We start from the raw sequence: 19163 nt of genomic DNA on the forward strand, positions 1-19163 counted from the left end.
TTTCCTGAGGCCCATGCGGGTCTTGATTTACCTTAGTTCCACACACTAAGGTGACACATATTAGGAAAAAAACTGTTCTGGACATCTTGGAAGAAACCTGTCTGAATATTTTGGGTGGGGGGTGGATTGGGGACTGATCTTACATTGCAGGCATTGTTCTAATGCTAAGGTTACAAAGATGACAAGGATGCTGTTTTAGTGTGGACTCTCAATCCCATCCATGACTGATTTCATGTTTATTAAAGAGGAAAGAACATGCTATTTGATCTCAGAAAGACTCACCAACCATAGTCCAGGGGCTCTTGTATTTAATCACTTACTCGCTCAGTCTCTTCCCCCCCCCACAAATTATTTAATATAATGATGAAACAAAAGAGTAAACAATAATACAACAAAGTAATGTGTTCTTTAATAAAGATAAGTGAAAGGTGCTGTGACAAGAAAGTAGACGTAATGATTTTCTCTTATTTGGTGGGGGAAGCCAGTTTTCAATTTCCTTATCCATCAAGTGTTGGATCTAGTCTTACTGACCTCATAAATACTGTCTAAAACAGGAGTGAGAGGATATTGCAAAAATACTTTGGAAATTATAAGTGATTCCACAAATACTGGTTACTATTGTGATTATTGCCTAGTTTGTGTGCTGACAGTTTCATTTGCTTCAGGACATATCGAGCACCAGTGTCGTGATGTTGTCATTACTTTGAAGACTAGGCAGGCAATCCAGAACGTGATTGCTAAAGCTCTGAAAAACCTCACCTTCCTTTGGTCAAGAGGCATCATTGATAAATACGAGGGCAAAGAGATTAATAAGGTAATAAAGCAATTGTTTGATTCCATCAGCCCAACACCCCAGCCTACTCTGTTACTTTGGCAGAGTGTAGTGAGTGAGAGAGATTGGGAAAAGAATGATTAACCTCAGATGCTGATTCTGTAATTTACCTACAGCCTTTGTTAGTGCCAATGGCAACTAGTACCAGTGCTAGTTGGTGTACTCTGTGTCAAAACTGATTGATTGTGGGTTGTGCAAATGCCTAAGTCTCAGCACTAGGAAGCTATCCGCAGCCACTGCAGCATGAGTTCGATCTGTCTGGGCTGCTGCTCCCCTCAGCAGTGTATTTCAGTCATCCAGCCTGTTCTGTTCCCCACTGTCTCTGGTGAATCCTCTCATTCCCCCACAGCTCTGGCCTGTACCCCAGTTCTTGTATGCATAAATAAATAAATCTTAAAAAAAAAAAACTTCTTGGTTGCAAGTAATAGAAACCAGTATTAACTAGGTTTAACAAAGAAGTAAGGTTGGGGATTTAACAGTAAGGAGAGTGCCAGGCCATGTGGCTAAGCCTCAGGAAGGGACTAGAACAAAGACCTGTAAGGCTTTTCAGATTTTTCTTTTCCTATCAGTGTTGCCATCTATGGTATTTTCTTTTGGTACCCTCAACAAACTTATAGATTTTTCTGCTTCTCTAACCACTGAAGGAATAAGTGCTGTCCAGTCCCACCAGCTGTGATAAGGGAGATTGGAGTCATATAAGTTGACATGGTAGGGAGGCAACCAACTTGTGTATGTGAGTGTCTGTGTGTGTGTGTGTGTGTTGGGGGAGGGATTGAGAGATACTCTAATTATTACCTAATAAATGAATTTTTGAAAAATTATAAATTTGTGTGCCAAAAAAAAACAAACAAACATAGGATAGTAGAAAAGATATTAAATGTTTCATCCTACCACTCTATCAAATCTGCCATCCAGGCTGTGTATCTGTGCAAATGAGAATGTTTTTCCTACTCTGTACAAAGGTTTATCTGCTTGGTAGCATAAAGCAGAAATAGATGTTCTGGTCCTACATTTTGTCTGGTCCCAGGTCTGCCCACTGAGAAGCTGCTCCTGGGTGTCTTAGACTTTTCCTTGCCATTGACAATTCCTGGCTACTGGCCACTCTGTGCCGTACTCTGGCCATTTCCTGGACAGTGCTGCCTCACCATGATCCCAGAGGGATGTGGAACAGAGCATATTCCCCCTCCTGTTCTCTCCTTCGGTTTCCATAACATAATGACCAAGGTTAGCTCTCTAGCCTGACAGAGGGAACAACATGCTCTTTTACTGTACCCCTCAAGTTCCACCTTGCCACATGTTGTCTCCCCTAAGGCATGCAGTGCTGACACAAAAAAGAACATCCCAGTCTGTACATGGGCCAGTCCTCTGACCTGAGCTGATCAGTTTTTTTAGCCATGACCTTGATGTTTTCCTTGTCTCAGCACTGCATGCCTTAGGGGTCTCCTACAACCACACATTATGTTTTGTATTCTACTTTTTTCATATATCACATTGAAGGATTCAGTTGATTGCTTGAAAGATCCAATCCTATATAGGATTCAGTTGATTGCTTGATGTCCATTAATTAAAAGAAATAAATAATAGCCCCTATGAGGAGACTTTTTTTTTTTCTGTAGGTCTATTTAGAAAGGTAAATCCATCATTCAGCAGTTACTCAATTGCCTAATAAGTCTTAATTGCCAGCCAAAGAGATATAATCATCAATCCCAGATCATAAAGAGCTAGATAAATTTATTCAATTTAATCAAGTAAATATATGTTGGATACCTACTAGCATTATGGGCTCTTGAGGAGATTCAGATATTTAATGACTATAACAATGACCCCAAATTCCCTGAATTGATTCCATCAACATATGTTATATTATATGGAGGGTGAGACAGATAAGTAAAAATATCAATATTGCAATGTAATGACTTATACAAGGTATGCCAGGCAAATAAAAAAATGGTTTGATTATCTCTTATTTTTTTATTATCTTTGATTATCAAATTAAAAAATGAATGATTATCTCTTACCAGGTCCGTTAGCCATAAAAGGCTTCTCAGAGGCTGAAAAACTAGAACTGTATTATCTAAAATTGGACAAATATAGAGAAACAAATTATACACATAAAAAATAGAAAGATCATGGTATTAAATTTTGTAGTAATTAACTGTGACATTCAGATAATTTGAAATTAAGACAGTGTAGATTACAGTGTTGATTGGATTAGTCTAACAATGAAAATAGTAATAAAGGGTGAATAGTGTCAAAAAAAGGTTAGAATATAATTTAAATAGGGTGAAAAAAACTATGAGCCAAAGTCAATGTTAAATTTATTTAACAGTAGTTTTAAAATTTTCCTTAGTTTTTACCTAATGTTCCATTCCTGTTACAGGATCTGATTACTGTTGATTGTTTTTAGGTACTACTTTTAAAAATAAAGGCACTTAATAACTTTCCAATGTTAATTCCGCTCCCTACTCCTGAGAAATATCTTCATAATATTGTGTGGCTGGAAAATAATGAAGTTCTTATTGACTTCTTCAAGGTAAAAATTCTGTCTCCTCTTCTGACTCGTTTGATGATAATTGTTTTCCCTTTTTTTTTTTTTAACTCAACAATTTAAGATTAACACAAATATATATATATATATATTTTTTCAAAGTAAGAATCCTGTAATGACTAATGAAGGGAACTCAAAATGAAGGACCCAACAAAACCCAGAAAAGTAGATTTTATTTTGAGCCTAAAGACAAAGATAATTTACCCCATTGTCTATTGAGGATGAACTATTTCTGTTACCTGATTGCTGCCAGTTCCACCTTATTTTATGTTATAGAGTTCTGGATTTTCAGGTGCATGCTTTGGAAAAGACTTTTATTTTTTTTTTTGGAATAAGAGTCTCAAATGTAAATCACTACACAGGCCAGGCAGATGATTTGAAAGCAAAACCAGCTGAGTGTAGTATGACAGGGAAAAATGTAAATTGTGTTGTGTATTCAAAAGATCATACTCTGTCTAAAGTCAGCTGAGTGTTATTAGAGGAACTTGGACACTTTCAACAAATACTTATTATTTTCTATGTGCCAGAGACTGTTCTAGGTTTGGGGATTTGCCCATGAATAAAATAAATAAAGTGTCTTCTTCCATGGATTTTATAGTATATAGATGGATAAGAGTAATAAAAATACCAACATCGAAATATGTAGTGTACAAGATTACTAATAAAAACTCTGGAGAATAGGTAAAAAAGGGAATATGTTTGGGAGCCATATTGTATGGGTAGTCAGGCAAGACTCTTCTAATAAGGTGACATTTGAGATCTGAAAGAATTGAGGGAGCAAGTCACCTAGAGTAATGGGAGAAGAGCAATCTAGGTCTTGAGGTGAAATGTGCTTAGTGTGTTTTGGGAACATCACAGAGGATCATGTGTCAGGAGCAGCGATGAAGAGAGAAAATGAAGTTGGAGCAGTTTGTAGACAACCTGAATTAGTAGAACTTTGTTAGCCATGACTTTGGCTTCTCTTCTGAATTAAAAGGAAACCTGCCAGAAGATTTTAAACAGGGAAGTGACATGATCTAACTTGCATTTTAAAATGACCATCCTGGGCCTCCTTGGTGGTGCGCACTGCACTGTGAAGCTGTTGGCAGCCTCTGCAGTGCGGGTTCAATCCTGGCTGGCCGGCGAGAATCCCACATGGCGAAGCAGACCTCTCCTGTCTCGCCCGCAGCTCCCCTCAGCAGTGTATTTCACTCAGTCTGCCTGTTCTGTTCCCAGCTCTGTCTCCGGTGAATCCTCTCACCCTCCCATGCATCTGGCCTGTACCCTGGTTCTTGTATAAATAAATAAATCTTTAAAATAAAATAAAATGACCATCCTGATGTTATATTGAGCTATAAGGGGTCAAAGGCAAATCAGAGAGACCACTTGGGAGGTGATTACAATACTGGAGGCAAGAGTTGATGGTGTTTTGGACTAGTAAAAGTGTTACAAAGTGGTCAAGAAGACCAGTTAGGAGATGATCACAATATTGGAGAGATATTCATTAATTCACTCTTTTACTGCATAAACTTTTATTGAGTGTTTCTGTCAGATTTTATGAGGTTCTAATCACAAGTCTACAGCTTGCTTGATTGTCCCTTTCTATCTAAAATTTGATAAAGGTATGTCAGCAAGTAGTAATTCATTAACAAACTAAAGAATGTAGTTCTGTTTTCATGTTACTTGAAAGCCATTTTAGCTTTACACACTTATTTCCATTTAGAAAAGTGACTATGATGTTGTTGTATTGACTTTTTTTTTTTTCTTCCAGGAAAAAGCTAAGCTCGCCTATTTTGATTATGGAGATATTATTTGTAAAGAAGGTGAAATGTCACAAGGAATCTACTTAATTACTTCGGGAATGGCAATTGTAAGGGGCTATTTATTCTTTACTAAAAATGTATTTTGAAGTGTATAATTATAACATAAGGAGAAATTCAAGAAAAAAGTTTCAATTTCTAAAAAAAATTTATTCATTTATACAAGCACTGGGTACAGTCAGAAGCACTGTGGGTGAGGGTGAGAGGATTCACCGGAGACAGAGTGGGGAACAGAACAGGCAGACTGAGTGAAATACACTGCTGAGGGGAGCAGCGGGTGGCAGGAGAGGTCTGTCACACCATGTGGGACCCTCGCCGTTGGCTGGGAATCGAACCGGCGCTGCAGAGGCTGCGGGCAGCTTCGTAGTCCAGTGGTCACCTGCTGCGCCACCGGGGAGGTCCCAAAAAAGTTTCAATTTTTTAGTGCAGTCTCTTTTCCAAATGAAACCATTTCTGCTCAGAATGGCCACAACAGCTGGTAGTTAAATATCCAACATTTGGAAAGCACTTCATATTTTACAAAATGCTTTCACAGTCACTAATTTTTCCTTATAACAATCCTGGGAGAAAGTAGTCTTTCCCATAATGTTCAGATGTGGCACCCAATACCTGGGAAGGTTGAATTACTCATCCACAGGAAGTGAGAGCCAAGAATGAGGGATGCAATGTCCTAGCCTCACAGAGATCAAATAGGGTAAAGATCAAAAGTACAATTTTCCTTCTGACCAATAGGAGACTTTTGGTGACAAGAGAAAGATGTCAGTATAGTGATGTGGACAAGGGTCATTTAGAATCTGAATACTAGTATCTGAATATGATACCAAATGTTGGCCTCAGTTTCCCTCAGCTAATAAAAGGAAACAGAGTTTGAGGAAAAGGAAAGTGGTTTAATTTGTCAACAAATGAAGAAGGTAGCAGACTCATGTCTGAAAGACCACCATCCTGCTCTTTGGCAGAGTGCAGGTTATTTATACAAAGGGAAAAAAGTGGGGAGCTGGGCAAGAGTCAGCAAAGGGAAGGGAAGGGGTCGACACGGAGAAAGGTGGGCAGGTTGGGCGCCATCTTGCGTTTTCAACAACTGGTATTTAACTCCATTTTCCTTGGAACGCAAGAAGACAAACCTGTCAAACAAAGGGGAAAATTGCAAGAGATGGGGGAAGACAAACTTGTTAATGCTTATCCGAGAGACTAATCATTATTAATTACATCAAATACAGGGGTGAACCCCAGCTTATGACACAAATGATCCCTAGTTCCTAGATGACAATTAGAAGTGACAACCCCTTATTATAGTGCAAGAAGTATATTTGACTTTCTATTTTTAGAATGGCTATCTTAGACCTTAAAAATACAAAAAATGATCATGAAAATAAAAAATATCAACATATATAAATATTATAATACAAACACACATATAGAAACTATTAAGTAGTTGACACTTTCCATTCATTAATTCATTAATTCATCTAACAAATATTTACTTTATTACTATCAGGCAACAGGTACTGCTTATTTTTGGCACGGAATTGACAAAACAGACAAAAACCCCTGCCTTCTTAGAGTTTAGTTTCTAGTCAAGTCATAGAAGGGGGTGGGCAATGAACAAAATAAATAAGTAAATTCTATAGTATGTTAGAGGTGATAGATGAAGGAGTTAGTCGTAGTCAAGAATTGCAATATGTTATGGCATTGAATCCTTATAACAACCTTGTTTTCCGCATGAGAAAAATGATGCACAAAGAAATTAATTGACTTGACCCCAAGGACACCTAGTAAGTGGTTAAACCCATGGAGTCTACTTCCGGTGTCCATGTGCTTGGCCATTGTACAGTACTGCCTTTATTAGCAACCACATGCTTAGTGCTGTTCCCATTAGAATCATAACAAAAATATATTCCTACCAGTATTTATTAAATACATTAAATCAAACACATAAAAGTTGCAGTTCATTTGGGAAAATTTCTTGTAATATTTGAACTAAGGCTTCTTAAAACATAAGTCCAATGATATTTGGGCTGAAAATGTTATTTTAGTATTCTATAAATGCTATTACAAACCACCATAAATTTGGTGATTTAGGTTTATTATCTGAATCTCATAGCTCTGTTCAGAACTTCTATAACTTAGCTCTTCTTCTGCTTGAAGCTCACAGCCCAAAATAAAAGGTTCTATTGTTTGCATTCCTTTCTTGGAAATTCTGTGGGCAGAATTAGTTTTCAGGTTCCTTAAGGTTTTCAGAATAATCCAATTCCTTAGAGTTATAGGACAGATGTCCTGCTTCTCTGCAGGACCTCAGCTGGGAACCACCTTTAGGTGCTAGCTCCCCTTTGGTCATTGCTTGCAAATACACACATCTCAGAGTTCATCCTTTCCAATCTTTTTCATGTTGAAGCACTTCTCTGTGACTGATTATATTTCCTGTTCTACTTATGAGAGCTCAAGTGATTACATTGGGTCCCCCAGGATAATCCAGAATCATCTCTTTAAAATCAGCTGATTAGTAACCCTAATTCTACTTGTAAAGTATCTTCACAGCAATATTTAGATTAATGTTTGGTTGAATAACAAAGAGAGGAATTTGAAAGGACTTCTTTAGAATTGTGCCTATCACAAATGATATCTTCTTTTTCTTGGTTTGTAAAAAGCAGAGCTATTCTTCACTGCCCAAATGGCCTCTGAAGTGGATTCAAAATTAAATTTAAAAAAAGAGTTCAATCTTTTGGAAGCTCAAATGCCTCTAAAACTCTGAGTTGGTAATTAATAGGATGGGAGTGCAATTTTCACAGCAACTTAATCAGTTACTCTCTGTTCCCTATTTCCTGTATCCTGAATAGCCTTCCTCTTTGATGTTTACAGCTACAATTTCTAGAGAGTTCTGTAATCCTTCTGATTGATTGCTGATCTTCCTCCTGAGCTCTGATAGCCTGTTTCTTCCCCACCCATGGCTACCAGTTCTTTTCCTGAAGAGATTCAACCATCTTTGTGGTCATTCTAAACTTTTTTTGGTTGATGTCAGATGATGACAAATGCTTATTTTTAAACATTATAAGGAAGACAAGGTTTTTAATTGAAATCATGGCTTGGTTTGGAGGCCAATTAATTCATGATATCTGATTTATGCATTCTCGAATTTAAAAGTTGTGCCCCCCTCCCATGCTTCCCCACCCCCCACCCCAGCAAGACACCAGAATATCTAGTAGATTCTGAGTGGGTGACTATATAAATTGCAGACTGCAATTACTACTTTGGTGGGATTTTTATTTATATAAGGAAGGTATAAATAGAAAGTTATAAATAGGGGTCATCTGTAAAGCTAAAGATTGTTAACAGTCTTTACCTTGGAGAGTTGAAATGTGAAAGAAACCATGACTTTTGTGAAGCCTGCTTCTGTTTTGAAACCTGAAAGTGTTCACAGAGAATCTTTTCCTTCTGCTATAGTAAGTGCAAGAGCAGTGGGAACTGCTATGACTTAGTCAAATATTTTAATTTTTTTTACTTTTGCATGTTTTTTGCCTTTTGTAGTTGCATAGTCCACTTCCTACCTTTGGAATAAACCATGGTCTAAGGCCTGATACAGAGTCCAATACCATACTTACAGAATACTGTACCAGTGGGGACATAATTGGAGAGTTGAGTTGTCTGCTTAAGCATGAAATTGAATATACTGCCATCTGTGAAACTACTTTACAGGTAAGAAGCTGGTGTTGTCAGTACCATGGCTATTAATTGCTTGTTCTTCAAGTAAATAAAGAATACCAGTGTCCTTTCTTCCTTTGGATTTGGTATCTTACTGAGTCAACCAACCAGTTACTGGGAAGCAGCTAAGCTAAGGAAGATTTTAGTGTCTCACATCTTGAGTGTAGGACTTGGAGTTGAGATAGTTTAGCCCCTTTGAGTCTTAATGTCCTTGTTTATTAAAAGAGAAGATCTATTCATCACCATGGATGGTGGCAAAAAGTGAAAGGGGGGAATTGTTAGGGGGAAAGGATGTCCTGAGTGAATTCCATATAGGCTTTGTGGATGCCACCCCTACTCCATCAAGACACTGGGAATTACAAATCCCAGGATCCCCAAAGGGAAGTTGTGAGGACCTAAAGGCAGAGTTAAATGGCCATTTTCTCTGTTTGTAAATAAAACCAGCCATGTTAGTGGTGTCTGGGGCACTTGACTGGTGCTCTTGGCCAGACAGGTTTGGTCTTGGCAGGTCATTTGGGATTCCAGGTCGGTGGAACAGTAGGATGCATTTAAGAACTTATCTCCCTCTTTTCTCCCTGAGTTGTACATTTCCTCATTTCCTTTTCCCTTGTAAATAAATCTTTGCTAACTTAAAAAAAAATGTTCAAAAAGAAAAATAAAAGAGAAGATCTAGCTTTTGGTGTGGTTTTTTTTTAAAGTTTAAGTTAAATTAATTTATTTTCATACATCATTAGTTTTTGGAGAGTATTTGATTTCTCCCCCAGCTTTTGATGTTATGATGATTAGGAAAATACCTACATAAAATTCCAGGGGTGGGGAATTCAAATTGAAGTGAACCAAAGTTTGTGCTTATAAGGAAAACAGAAGCCTTTGGGACCATTAGGTGCAATGCAGCAGGATCCATAGTCTTAAAGACCAAAGAGATTGTTGTTTTATCAGTTTTTATCATACTATTTCATTTCTGGAAGAGGATGAAAACATGGATTTAGTATCAAGGCTGAACTGGATTCATTAAAGTTCATGCAGCTGGGATTCGGAACAAACGGTCTTCCTTGCTCAGGGAAGGAGTTTGCCTCTGGAAGAAGCACTGGGAATGAGCCCACCTTACCTACTATCACAATAAAAATAGATAAGTTTATGTGGCGCAGGTCCTGGTCCTTAGGCTCATAAACCATCTCCTTTATCTTAGTATTGAGTGGTGTGAATTTTCCTGACCTAGTATTAAGTCTGTAGCTTTAACTTGATTATATTTTATCATGTTATCCATAGAAAGAGCCTCTGCACGGGCCAGTGCTTTTAAGTGACCAAGAATCATACTTACACTAGAGTCAGTTTTTCTAAGAGGTTAAATGAAGATTAAACCTATAGGCATTTTGTTTCCTGATGTCATTTAATTCCAAAATAAGTTTGCTGTTTGATACCTCTTCATGTTTCCAGGCCTGCTTTATCTCTCTGGAGGACTTATATGAAGGTTTTGATGTCTTCTGGCCATCCCTAGAATATAAAATATGGCTAAAACTTGCTCTCGGCATTGCCAATCAATATTTTGAATCAAGTCTCATCAATGAGGTAAGTTACATAATTAAAATATGAATGAACTTTTATCTACTATATTTTTCACAAAAGTGCATTTCATGTTAGAGGCAAAGGCAGAAAAGAAGGTTGTATCTGTTGTCAATCCTGTAGTCACAGTTAGTTTTCTAAGGCTATTTGATGTCATCCCTTAAAAAAATTAAGCAAAGAGGGGGGCGGAGCAACATGGCGGCGAGGAGACGCTGCGAGTAAGATCTCCCATTAAAAAAAGTGAATAGGGAGGAAAAGCGGCAGGTCCCAGTGAGAAGTGGGACACGGAAGATAAACGGGTGACGCCAGTGAACTGCCCGAAGAAGAAACTGGCCATAAAAGAGGACTAGAAGGGAGGGAAGCGCAGAACCCTGCTCCCCTCCCCCGCCCACAGAGGCGGCACTCTCCGACCGGCAGAGAGGAGGGAAACAACAAACTAAAACGACCCACAAGAACAAAGGACGCAGCAAGCGGGACTGTGCGTGGAAAGGAACTATTGCAGCCACCACACCCCGTGAACGGGAGCTGAGGCGAACCCTGCAGGATCCGCCGCGGCGGTGAGCGAACGGCTCCGGGCGCCATTAGAGAAGAACAAAGACCCCGGGAGACGCGCACACAGCCCGGGCTGCCGGTAAGCTGGCTCGGGAACGCGGCGCACTCGGCGCGCTTGAAAAGCAAGTGCAGACCTGGATCTCGGCTGCCCAGGTCCCCGCGCCTGCGACCTAGGCTTGGGAGACGACCTAGGCTTGCGGGGAGACGCGCGGAGGTCCTCACTGAGGTGAAGGTCCCTCCCTGAGTGAGCAGGAACCAGGCGCCCAGGCACGGGAGCGGTGCAAAAGGCGCCATTCCCGCGCCACTGAACTGGGCTACAGCCCGCGTCCTGGAACTGAGGGCTTTGAACTGAGACCCGGGGCACGAAAATTCGGGGCGTGGTTTCTCCACGACGGTGGGGCACAAGGCAGACACAGCACCCCAAAGCTGTTGAGGTGTACCCTACCATTCCCGCTCTGTTCTCTGTCCCACGGGGTGGGGGGAGGCGAAAAACAGCCCCCCAAGGACAATAGGAGAGATCTCTGGCGCCACCTAGCGACCAGGAAAAAAAAAGTCACTAACACCCTATAAAACAGGACATTTCTTAAGACTGCTTGAAAAGGGCAGAAGGTTTCTGGAGGACCCAGTGGCCAGCCGGGAAGTTATTCCACGCCAGGCCCCTTCCGACCAGCAGTCTGAGCCCACAGAGGGAGCAGGCACCCACGTCTGGGGCAGACTGGGTGCGCAGAAGAGTGTGCCTGAAACCGGAGGCGCAGGGACTGCATCCCGCTTCGCCATTTGAGAACAGGGACATTGCTTCAGTAAAAACTGCCTAAAACCAGCAGAAAGCCCCCCCAGAAGACAGAGATGGCTCCTGGAAGAGCCAGAGGGGAGCGGAGAAGTTCACCCAAGATGTCAGTCAGTCCGAGCAACACAGTGTCCCAACGCATACGACAAATTAGAAAACAGACAGTAGGGAGTAGAAGAACCACACGCAACCTAAAAACTCCTCAGGAAAGAAGCACACCACAAAAAGAAACCCACTCCCCAGATTGCAACGACAGCAACTTGGAAGAACTTCTGAGCCTTCCAGAAAGAGAATTTAAAATTGCCATGATTAAAAAAGTGATAGATCAGAAGAAGGAAATTGAGTCCCTAAAGAGGGAAGTAAAAGAAATGCAGGAGATCAAAGAATTAATGGAGGAACTAAAGAACTCTGGGAAAAGCAATGAAAGCAGAATAGATGAAATGGAAGAACGAATAAGTAATCTTGAAGACACAGAAATAAAAAGAACCAAAACAGAAAAGGAAAGAGAAGTACGAAGGAAAAAGAATGAAGAAAGACTTCGGGAACTATCTGACTCCATGAGGAAAGGAAATATAAGAGTTATAGGAATTCCAGAAGGAGAGGAGAGAGATGTAGGAACAGAGAAAATATTCATGGATATAATTGAAGAGAACTTCCCAAATGAGAAGAAGGAGCTGAAAATTGATATACAAGAAGCAAGAAGAACACCAAACTTCCACGACGAAAGGAAAAACACAGCAAGACACATAATAGTAAAGCTCCCAAGAATCCAGGACAAGGAAAAAATAATGAAGCTGACAAGAGGGAAGAAACAGATAACATTCAAAGGAAAACCAATCAGGCTGACATCAGACTTCTCTGAAGAAACACTATGGGCAAGGAGAGAGTGGAGGGACATAGTCAACAGACTCCAAGAAAACAGATGCCAACCAAGAATACTCTATCCCGCAAAGCTCTCTTTCCTCCATGAAGAAAGAATATGGACCTTCCCAGACAAAGAGAAACTCCGGAATTTCATTGCGACTAAACCCCCACTCCAAAAAATACTACAAGGAATCCTAAAGCCAGAACCTCAGAGGGACGAATAACAACGAAAGAAAAAAAAAAAGTTATTAAAAGAATAAATAAATAAAATCAAAGGAAAGACAAACATAATGGCAAATACAGATGCTAACATATCAATATTAACTCTAAATGTAAATGGACTAAACTCTTCAATAAAAAGACACAGAGTTGCAGCCTGGATTAAGAAACAAAACCCAACCTTTTGCTGTCTCCAGGAAACACATTTAGCTACAAAAGATAAAAATAGGCTCAAAGTCAAAGGATGGAAAACAATCCTACAAGCAAATGGGCCAAAAAAGAAAGCAGGAACAGCTATACTTATATCAGATAAAACAGACTTCAAACTCAAAAAAATAAAAAGAGACCCCAATGGTCACTACATTATGATTAAGGGGACAATACTTCAAGAAGAAATAACACTCATTAACATATACTCACCAAACGAAAGAGCACCAAAATATATCAGACAACTGTTGTCCTCTCTGAAAACAGACATCAGAGAAAACACATATGTAGTGGGAGACTTCAACACACCACTATCAACAATGGATAGATCAACAAGACAAAAAATAAGTAAAGAAACTAAAGCTCTAAATAAGGACCTAGAGCATTTGGGCTTAACAGACATCTATAGAACACTAAACCCCAAAAAAACGGAGTACACATTTTTCCCAAGCGCACACGGATCATTCTCCAGGATCGATCACATACTGGGGCACAAGACAAACATCAACAGATACACCAAGATTGAAATCATACCAACCATCTTTTCTGACCACGAAGGCATCAAACTAGAAATAAATCATAAAAAGAAGGCAAGGAACTATCCTACCTCATGGAGATTAAAAGCCACACTACTGGAAGACCACTGGACTAACGAGGAGATCAAAGAAGAAATTAAAAAATTCTTTGAATTGAATGACAAGGAGGACACCAATATCCTAAATGTATGGGATGCAGCAAAAGCAGTAATAAGAGGAAAATATATAGCAATAGAAGCTCACATCAAAAAACAAGAAAGAACTCAAAGAAACAACCTAATCTCGAAGCTCAAAGATCTAGAAAAAGAACAACAAAAAAACCCCAGAACCAGTAGAAGAAAAGAAATAATAAAAACCAAAGCAGAAATAAATGAAATTGAAACTAAAAAAACAATCCAAAAGATCAATGAAACCAAGAGCTGGTTCTTTGAAAAAATAAATAAAATAGACAAACCCCTAGCCAGGCTCACAAAGGAAAAAAGGGAGAAAGCACAAATACACAGAATCATAAATGAAAGAGGAGAAATCACAACGGACACAGCAGAAATCAAAAGAATAATCAGTAACTACTATGAACAGTTATATGGAAACAAGTTCAACAATCTAGAGGAGATGGACAAATTCCTACAACTCTACAATCACCCAAAGCTAGATAAAGAAGAAATAGAACACCTAAACAGACCAATTACAAGGAGCGAAATTGAAATGGTAATTAAAAACCTCCCCAAAAACAAAAGCCCAGGACCTGATGGATTTACAAATGAATTCTACCAAACATTCAGAGACGAATTAGTGCCTATCCTTCACAAACTCTTCCAAAAAATTGAGAAGGAAGGGACAATACCAAACACGTTCTATGAAGCCAATATTACACTAATACCAAAACCGAATAAGGACAACACAAAAAAGGAAAACTATAGGCCAATCTCCCTAATGAACACTGATGCAAAAATCCTCAATAAAATTTTAGCTATCAGAATCCAACAATGTATCCATAAGATAATTCACCACGACCAAGTTGGATTCATTCCAGGGGCACAAGGATGGTTTAACATCCGAAAATCAATCAACGTTATCCAACACATCAACAAAAAGAAATATAAAAACCATATGATAATATCAATAGATGCTGAGAAAGCTTTCGACAAAGTGCAACACCCATTCATGATAAAAGCCCTTGAAATTCTTGGGATACAAGGAACATACCTCAACATCATAAAGGCCATCTATGACAAGCCAACAGCCAGTATCATTCTCAATGGTGAAAAGCTGAAAGCAATTCCATTAAGATCTGGAACAAGACAAGGATGTCCACTCTCACCACTGCTTTTCAATATAATACTGGAAGTCCTAGCCAGAGCAATAAGACAAGAGAAAGACATCCAAGGAATCCAAATTGGAAAAGAAGAAGTCAAACTATCACTATTTGCAGATGATATGATAATATACATAGAGAACCCCAAAATCTCCACAGAAAAACTAATTCAACTCATCAATCAATTCAGTAAAGTGGCAGGATACAAAATCAACACGCAAAAGTCAGTAGCCTTCCTATACACAAACAATAAATCTGAAGAAGAAGAAATCAAAAAAACCACCCCTTTTATTATCGAAACAAAAAAAATCAAATATTTGGGAATAAATCTAACAAAAGAGGTAAAGGACCTATACAAAGAAAACTATAAAACACTGTTAAAAGAAATAGAAGAAGACACAAAGAAATGGAAAGACATCCCCTGCTCATGGATTGGAAGAATAAACATTATTAAAATGGCCATCCTACCAAAAGCAATATACAGATTCAATGCTATTCCAATCAAAATCTCAATGGCATTCTTCAAAGAAATAGAACAATTATTGATGAAATTCATATGGAATCACCAAAAACCCCGAATAGCCAAAGCTCTACTGAAAAAAAAAGAAGGAAATGGAGGCATCACACTCCCAGACTTCAAACTATACTACAAAGCCATAATCATCAAAACTGCATGGTATTGGAACAAGAACAGACATACAGACCAATGGAATCGAATAGAAAATCCAGAAATAAACCCACAGATTTATGGTCAACTAATCTTTGACAAAGGAGCAAAGACTATGCATTGGAGCAAAGAAAGTTTGTTCAATAAATGGTGCTGGGAAAACTGGGTCGCTACATGCAAAAGAATGAAGCTTGACCACTACCTCACACCATACACAAAAATCAACTCAAAATGGATTAAAGAACTAGACATAAGACCTGAAACCATAAAATACATAGAAGGAAATATAGGCGAAACACTATGGGATTTGCACATCAAAGACATCTTTACAGACACATCACCCAAAGCAGTGATAGTGAAGAGAAAGATAAACAGCTGGGACTACATCAAATTAAAGAGCTTCTGCACAGCAAAAGAGACAATAACAAAAACAAAGAGAAACCCCACCAACTGGGAGAACATTTTTGCACCCAACACTAATGATAAAGGACTGATCACAAAAATCTGCAAAGAGCTGATGAGACTCAGCAACAACAAAGAAAATAATCCAGTCAAAAAATGGGCAGAAGAGCTAAAAAGAAACTTCTCTGAAGAGGAAATGCAAATGGCCAACAGACATACGAAAAAATGTTCAACATCACTTGTAATCAGGGAAATGCAAATCAAAACTACCATGAGATACCATCTCACACCAGTGAGAATGGCACATATTAAAAAAACTAGCAACAACAAATGTTGGCGAGGATGTGGAGAAAAAGGAACTCTTCTGCACTGTTGGTGGGAGTGCAAACTGGTCCAACCATTATGGAGAGCTGTGTGGAGATTTCTGGACCTACTAAACATAGAGCTTCCATATGATCCAGCAATTCCACTCCTAGGTATTTACCCAAAGGACACAGAAACATCAATTCCAAAGAGCACCTGCACTCCTATGTTTATAGCAGCACTGTTTACAATAGCTAAGCTTTGGAAACAACCCAAATGCCCAAAAATAGATGACTGGATCAAGAAGATGTGGTACATATATACCATGGAATATTACTCAGCATTCAAAAAAGATAAACACATGCAATTTGCAGCAACATGGATGGCACTGGAAGGGATCATGCTCAGCGAAATAAGCCAAAAAGAAAAAGAAAAATACCGGATGGTCTCACTCATAGCAGGAATCTAGAAAACTTAATTAAGGGACCAGGAAAATGAATATAAGAAAGTGAAAATCAAAATCAACAAAAAACTATGAACCAGAGACACTTTTTGGGGGGTGGGGGGCGGGAGGGGAAGGATTGGGGTCAGAATGGGGCGTTTGCAATTGTATGGGGGAATATAAAAATAAAATTTAATATTTAAAAAAAAAAAAAATTAAGCAAATATTAAATAGATTCCCCCAGAACCAAGCATAGCATTAATCAGAGTGGGTTAATAAACAGTCTGGTGTTTACAATAGTCTACTCTACCTGTGTTAATGTGAATCTCCTGTTTTTAAAAAATCTTTACTGGAGTAAATGAGCCGCTTATGTGAACTTTTTTCTCGAAAATAGTAGCGTTTTGAGTTTGTTCTAGCACTGGTAAAATTTACAATACTTATATTCTATTTAATAATTATTTGAGCTCCTACTATGGACTCAGGAGCTAGGGAGGTGAAAGACCTGTAGTTAACAATATTCATTGAATAGACAGACTGGATTTTAGTTTGAATTTAAAAACGAACATAACTCAAGAGAATGAAAAAACAAGCATAGACTAGAGAAAATATTTGCAAAAGAACACATCTGATAAAGGACTGTTAATCTGAAATACACAAAGAGGTCTTAAAACTCAGCAATAGGAAAACAAACCAATTAAAGTATAGGTCAAAGGTCTTGACAGATACCTCATCAAAGAAGATATACAGATTGCAAATAAATATGAAAAGATGCTTCACATCATATATCATCAGAGAAATACAAAATAAAACAACAATAAGATATTATACACCTACTAGAATGTCCAAAATTCAGATTAATAATAATACCAAATGGTGGAACAAGAACAGACATACAGACCAATGGAATCGAATAGAAAATCCAGAAATAAACCCACAGGTTTATGGTCAACTAATATTTGACAAAGGAGCAAGGACTATGCATTGGAGCAAAGAAAGTTTGTTCAATAAATGGTGCTGGGAAAACTGGGTCGCTACATGCAAAAGAATGAAGCTTGACCACTACCTCACACCATATACAAAAATCAACTCAAAATGGATTAAAGAACTAGACATAAGACCTGAAACCATAAAATACATAGAAGGAAATATAGGCGAAACACTATGTGATTTGCATATCAAAGACATCTTTACAGACACTTCACCCAAAGCAGTGATAGTGAAGGCAAAGATCAACAGCTGGGACTACATCAAATTAAAGAGCTTCTGCACAGCAAAAGAGACAATAACAAAAACAAAGAGAAACCCCACCAACTGGGAGAAAATTTTTGCACACAACACTAATGATAAAGGACTGATCACAAAAATCTACAAAGAGCTCACGAGACTCAACAACAACAAAGAAAATAATCCAGTCAAGAAATGGACAGAGGAGCTAAAAAGAAACTTCTCTGAAGAGGAAATGCAAATGGCCAACAGGCATATGAAAAAATGTTCAACATCACTTGCAATCAGGGAAATGCAAATCAAAACTACCATGAGATACCATCTTACACCAGTGAGAATGGCACATATTAAAAAAACTAGCAACAACAAATGTTGGCGAGGTTGTGGAGAAAAAGGAACTCTTCTGCACTGTTGGTGGGAGTGCAAACTGGTCCAACCACTATGGAGAGCTGTGTGGAGATTTCTGGACCTACTAAACATAGAGCTTCCATATGATCCAGCAATTCCACTCCTAGGTATTTACCCAAAGGACACAGAAACATCAATTCCAAAGAGCACCTGCACCCCTATGTTTATAGCAGCACTATTTACAACAGCTAAGCTTTGGAAACAACCCAAATGCCCAAAAATAGATGACTGGATCAAGAAGATGTGGTACATATATACCATGGAATATTACTCAGCATTCAAAAAAGATAAACACATGTAATTTGCAGCAACATGGATGGCGCTGGAAGGGATCATGCTCAGTGAAATAAGCCAAAAAGAAAAAGAAAAATACCGGATGGTCTCACTCATAGCAGGAATCTAGAATACTTAAATAAGGGACCAGGAAAATGAATAACTATAAGAAAGTGAAAATCAAAATCAACAAAAACTATGAACCAGAGACACTTTTTGGGGGGTGGGGGGCGGGAGGGGAGGGATAGGGGTCAGAATGGGGGGATTGCAATTGTATGGGGAATATAAAAATAAAATTTATTAATTAAAAAAAAAAGAAAAAAAATAATAATACCAAATGGCTAGTGTTATGCAGCAATAGGAATGCATATTCACTCACTACTGGTACTGCTACAACCACCTTGGAAAATAGTTTATCTGTTTCTTATAAACTAAACACACTGTTACCAAGAATTATGCTACAATCCAAGAATTATGGTCCTTGATATTTACTTAGTGATAAATGTCACACAAAATATCCACAAAA

The 19163-nt window shown here is 38.5% G+C and overlaps 1 protein-coding gene across 2 annotated transcripts in view; it reads left to right on the forward strand.

Annotated features, from left to right (window-relative positions):
* The window catches only part of SLC9C2 (solute carrier family 9 member C2 (putative)), a 79645-nt gene that overhangs the window by 49726 nt on the left and 10756 nt on the right, over positions 1 to 19163 (forward strand). For both annotated transcript variants that reach the window (XM_054693467.1, XM_054693466.1), the window contains 5 exons: positions 666 to 814; positions 3240 to 3365; positions 5131 to 5229; positions 8702 to 8869; positions 10313 to 10444. In XM_054693467.1, coding sequence (XP_054549442.1) covers positions 666 to 814; positions 3240 to 3365; positions 5131 to 5229; positions 8702 to 8869; positions 10313 to 10444 — 674 coding nt within the window. The remainder of the gene's footprint in view (positions 1 to 665; positions 815 to 3239; positions 3366 to 5130; positions 5230 to 8701; positions 8870 to 10312; positions 10445 to 19163) is intronic.

This window comes from Talpa occidentalis, unplaced genomic scaffold (assembly GCF_014898055.3).
Source record: "Talpa occidentalis isolate TD23 unplaced genomic scaffold, MPIMG_talOcc4v2.1 talOcc4.12, whole genome shotgun sequence".
Lineage (NCBI taxonomy): Eukaryota > Metazoa > Chordata > Mammalia > Eulipotyphla > Talpidae > Talpa > Talpa occidentalis.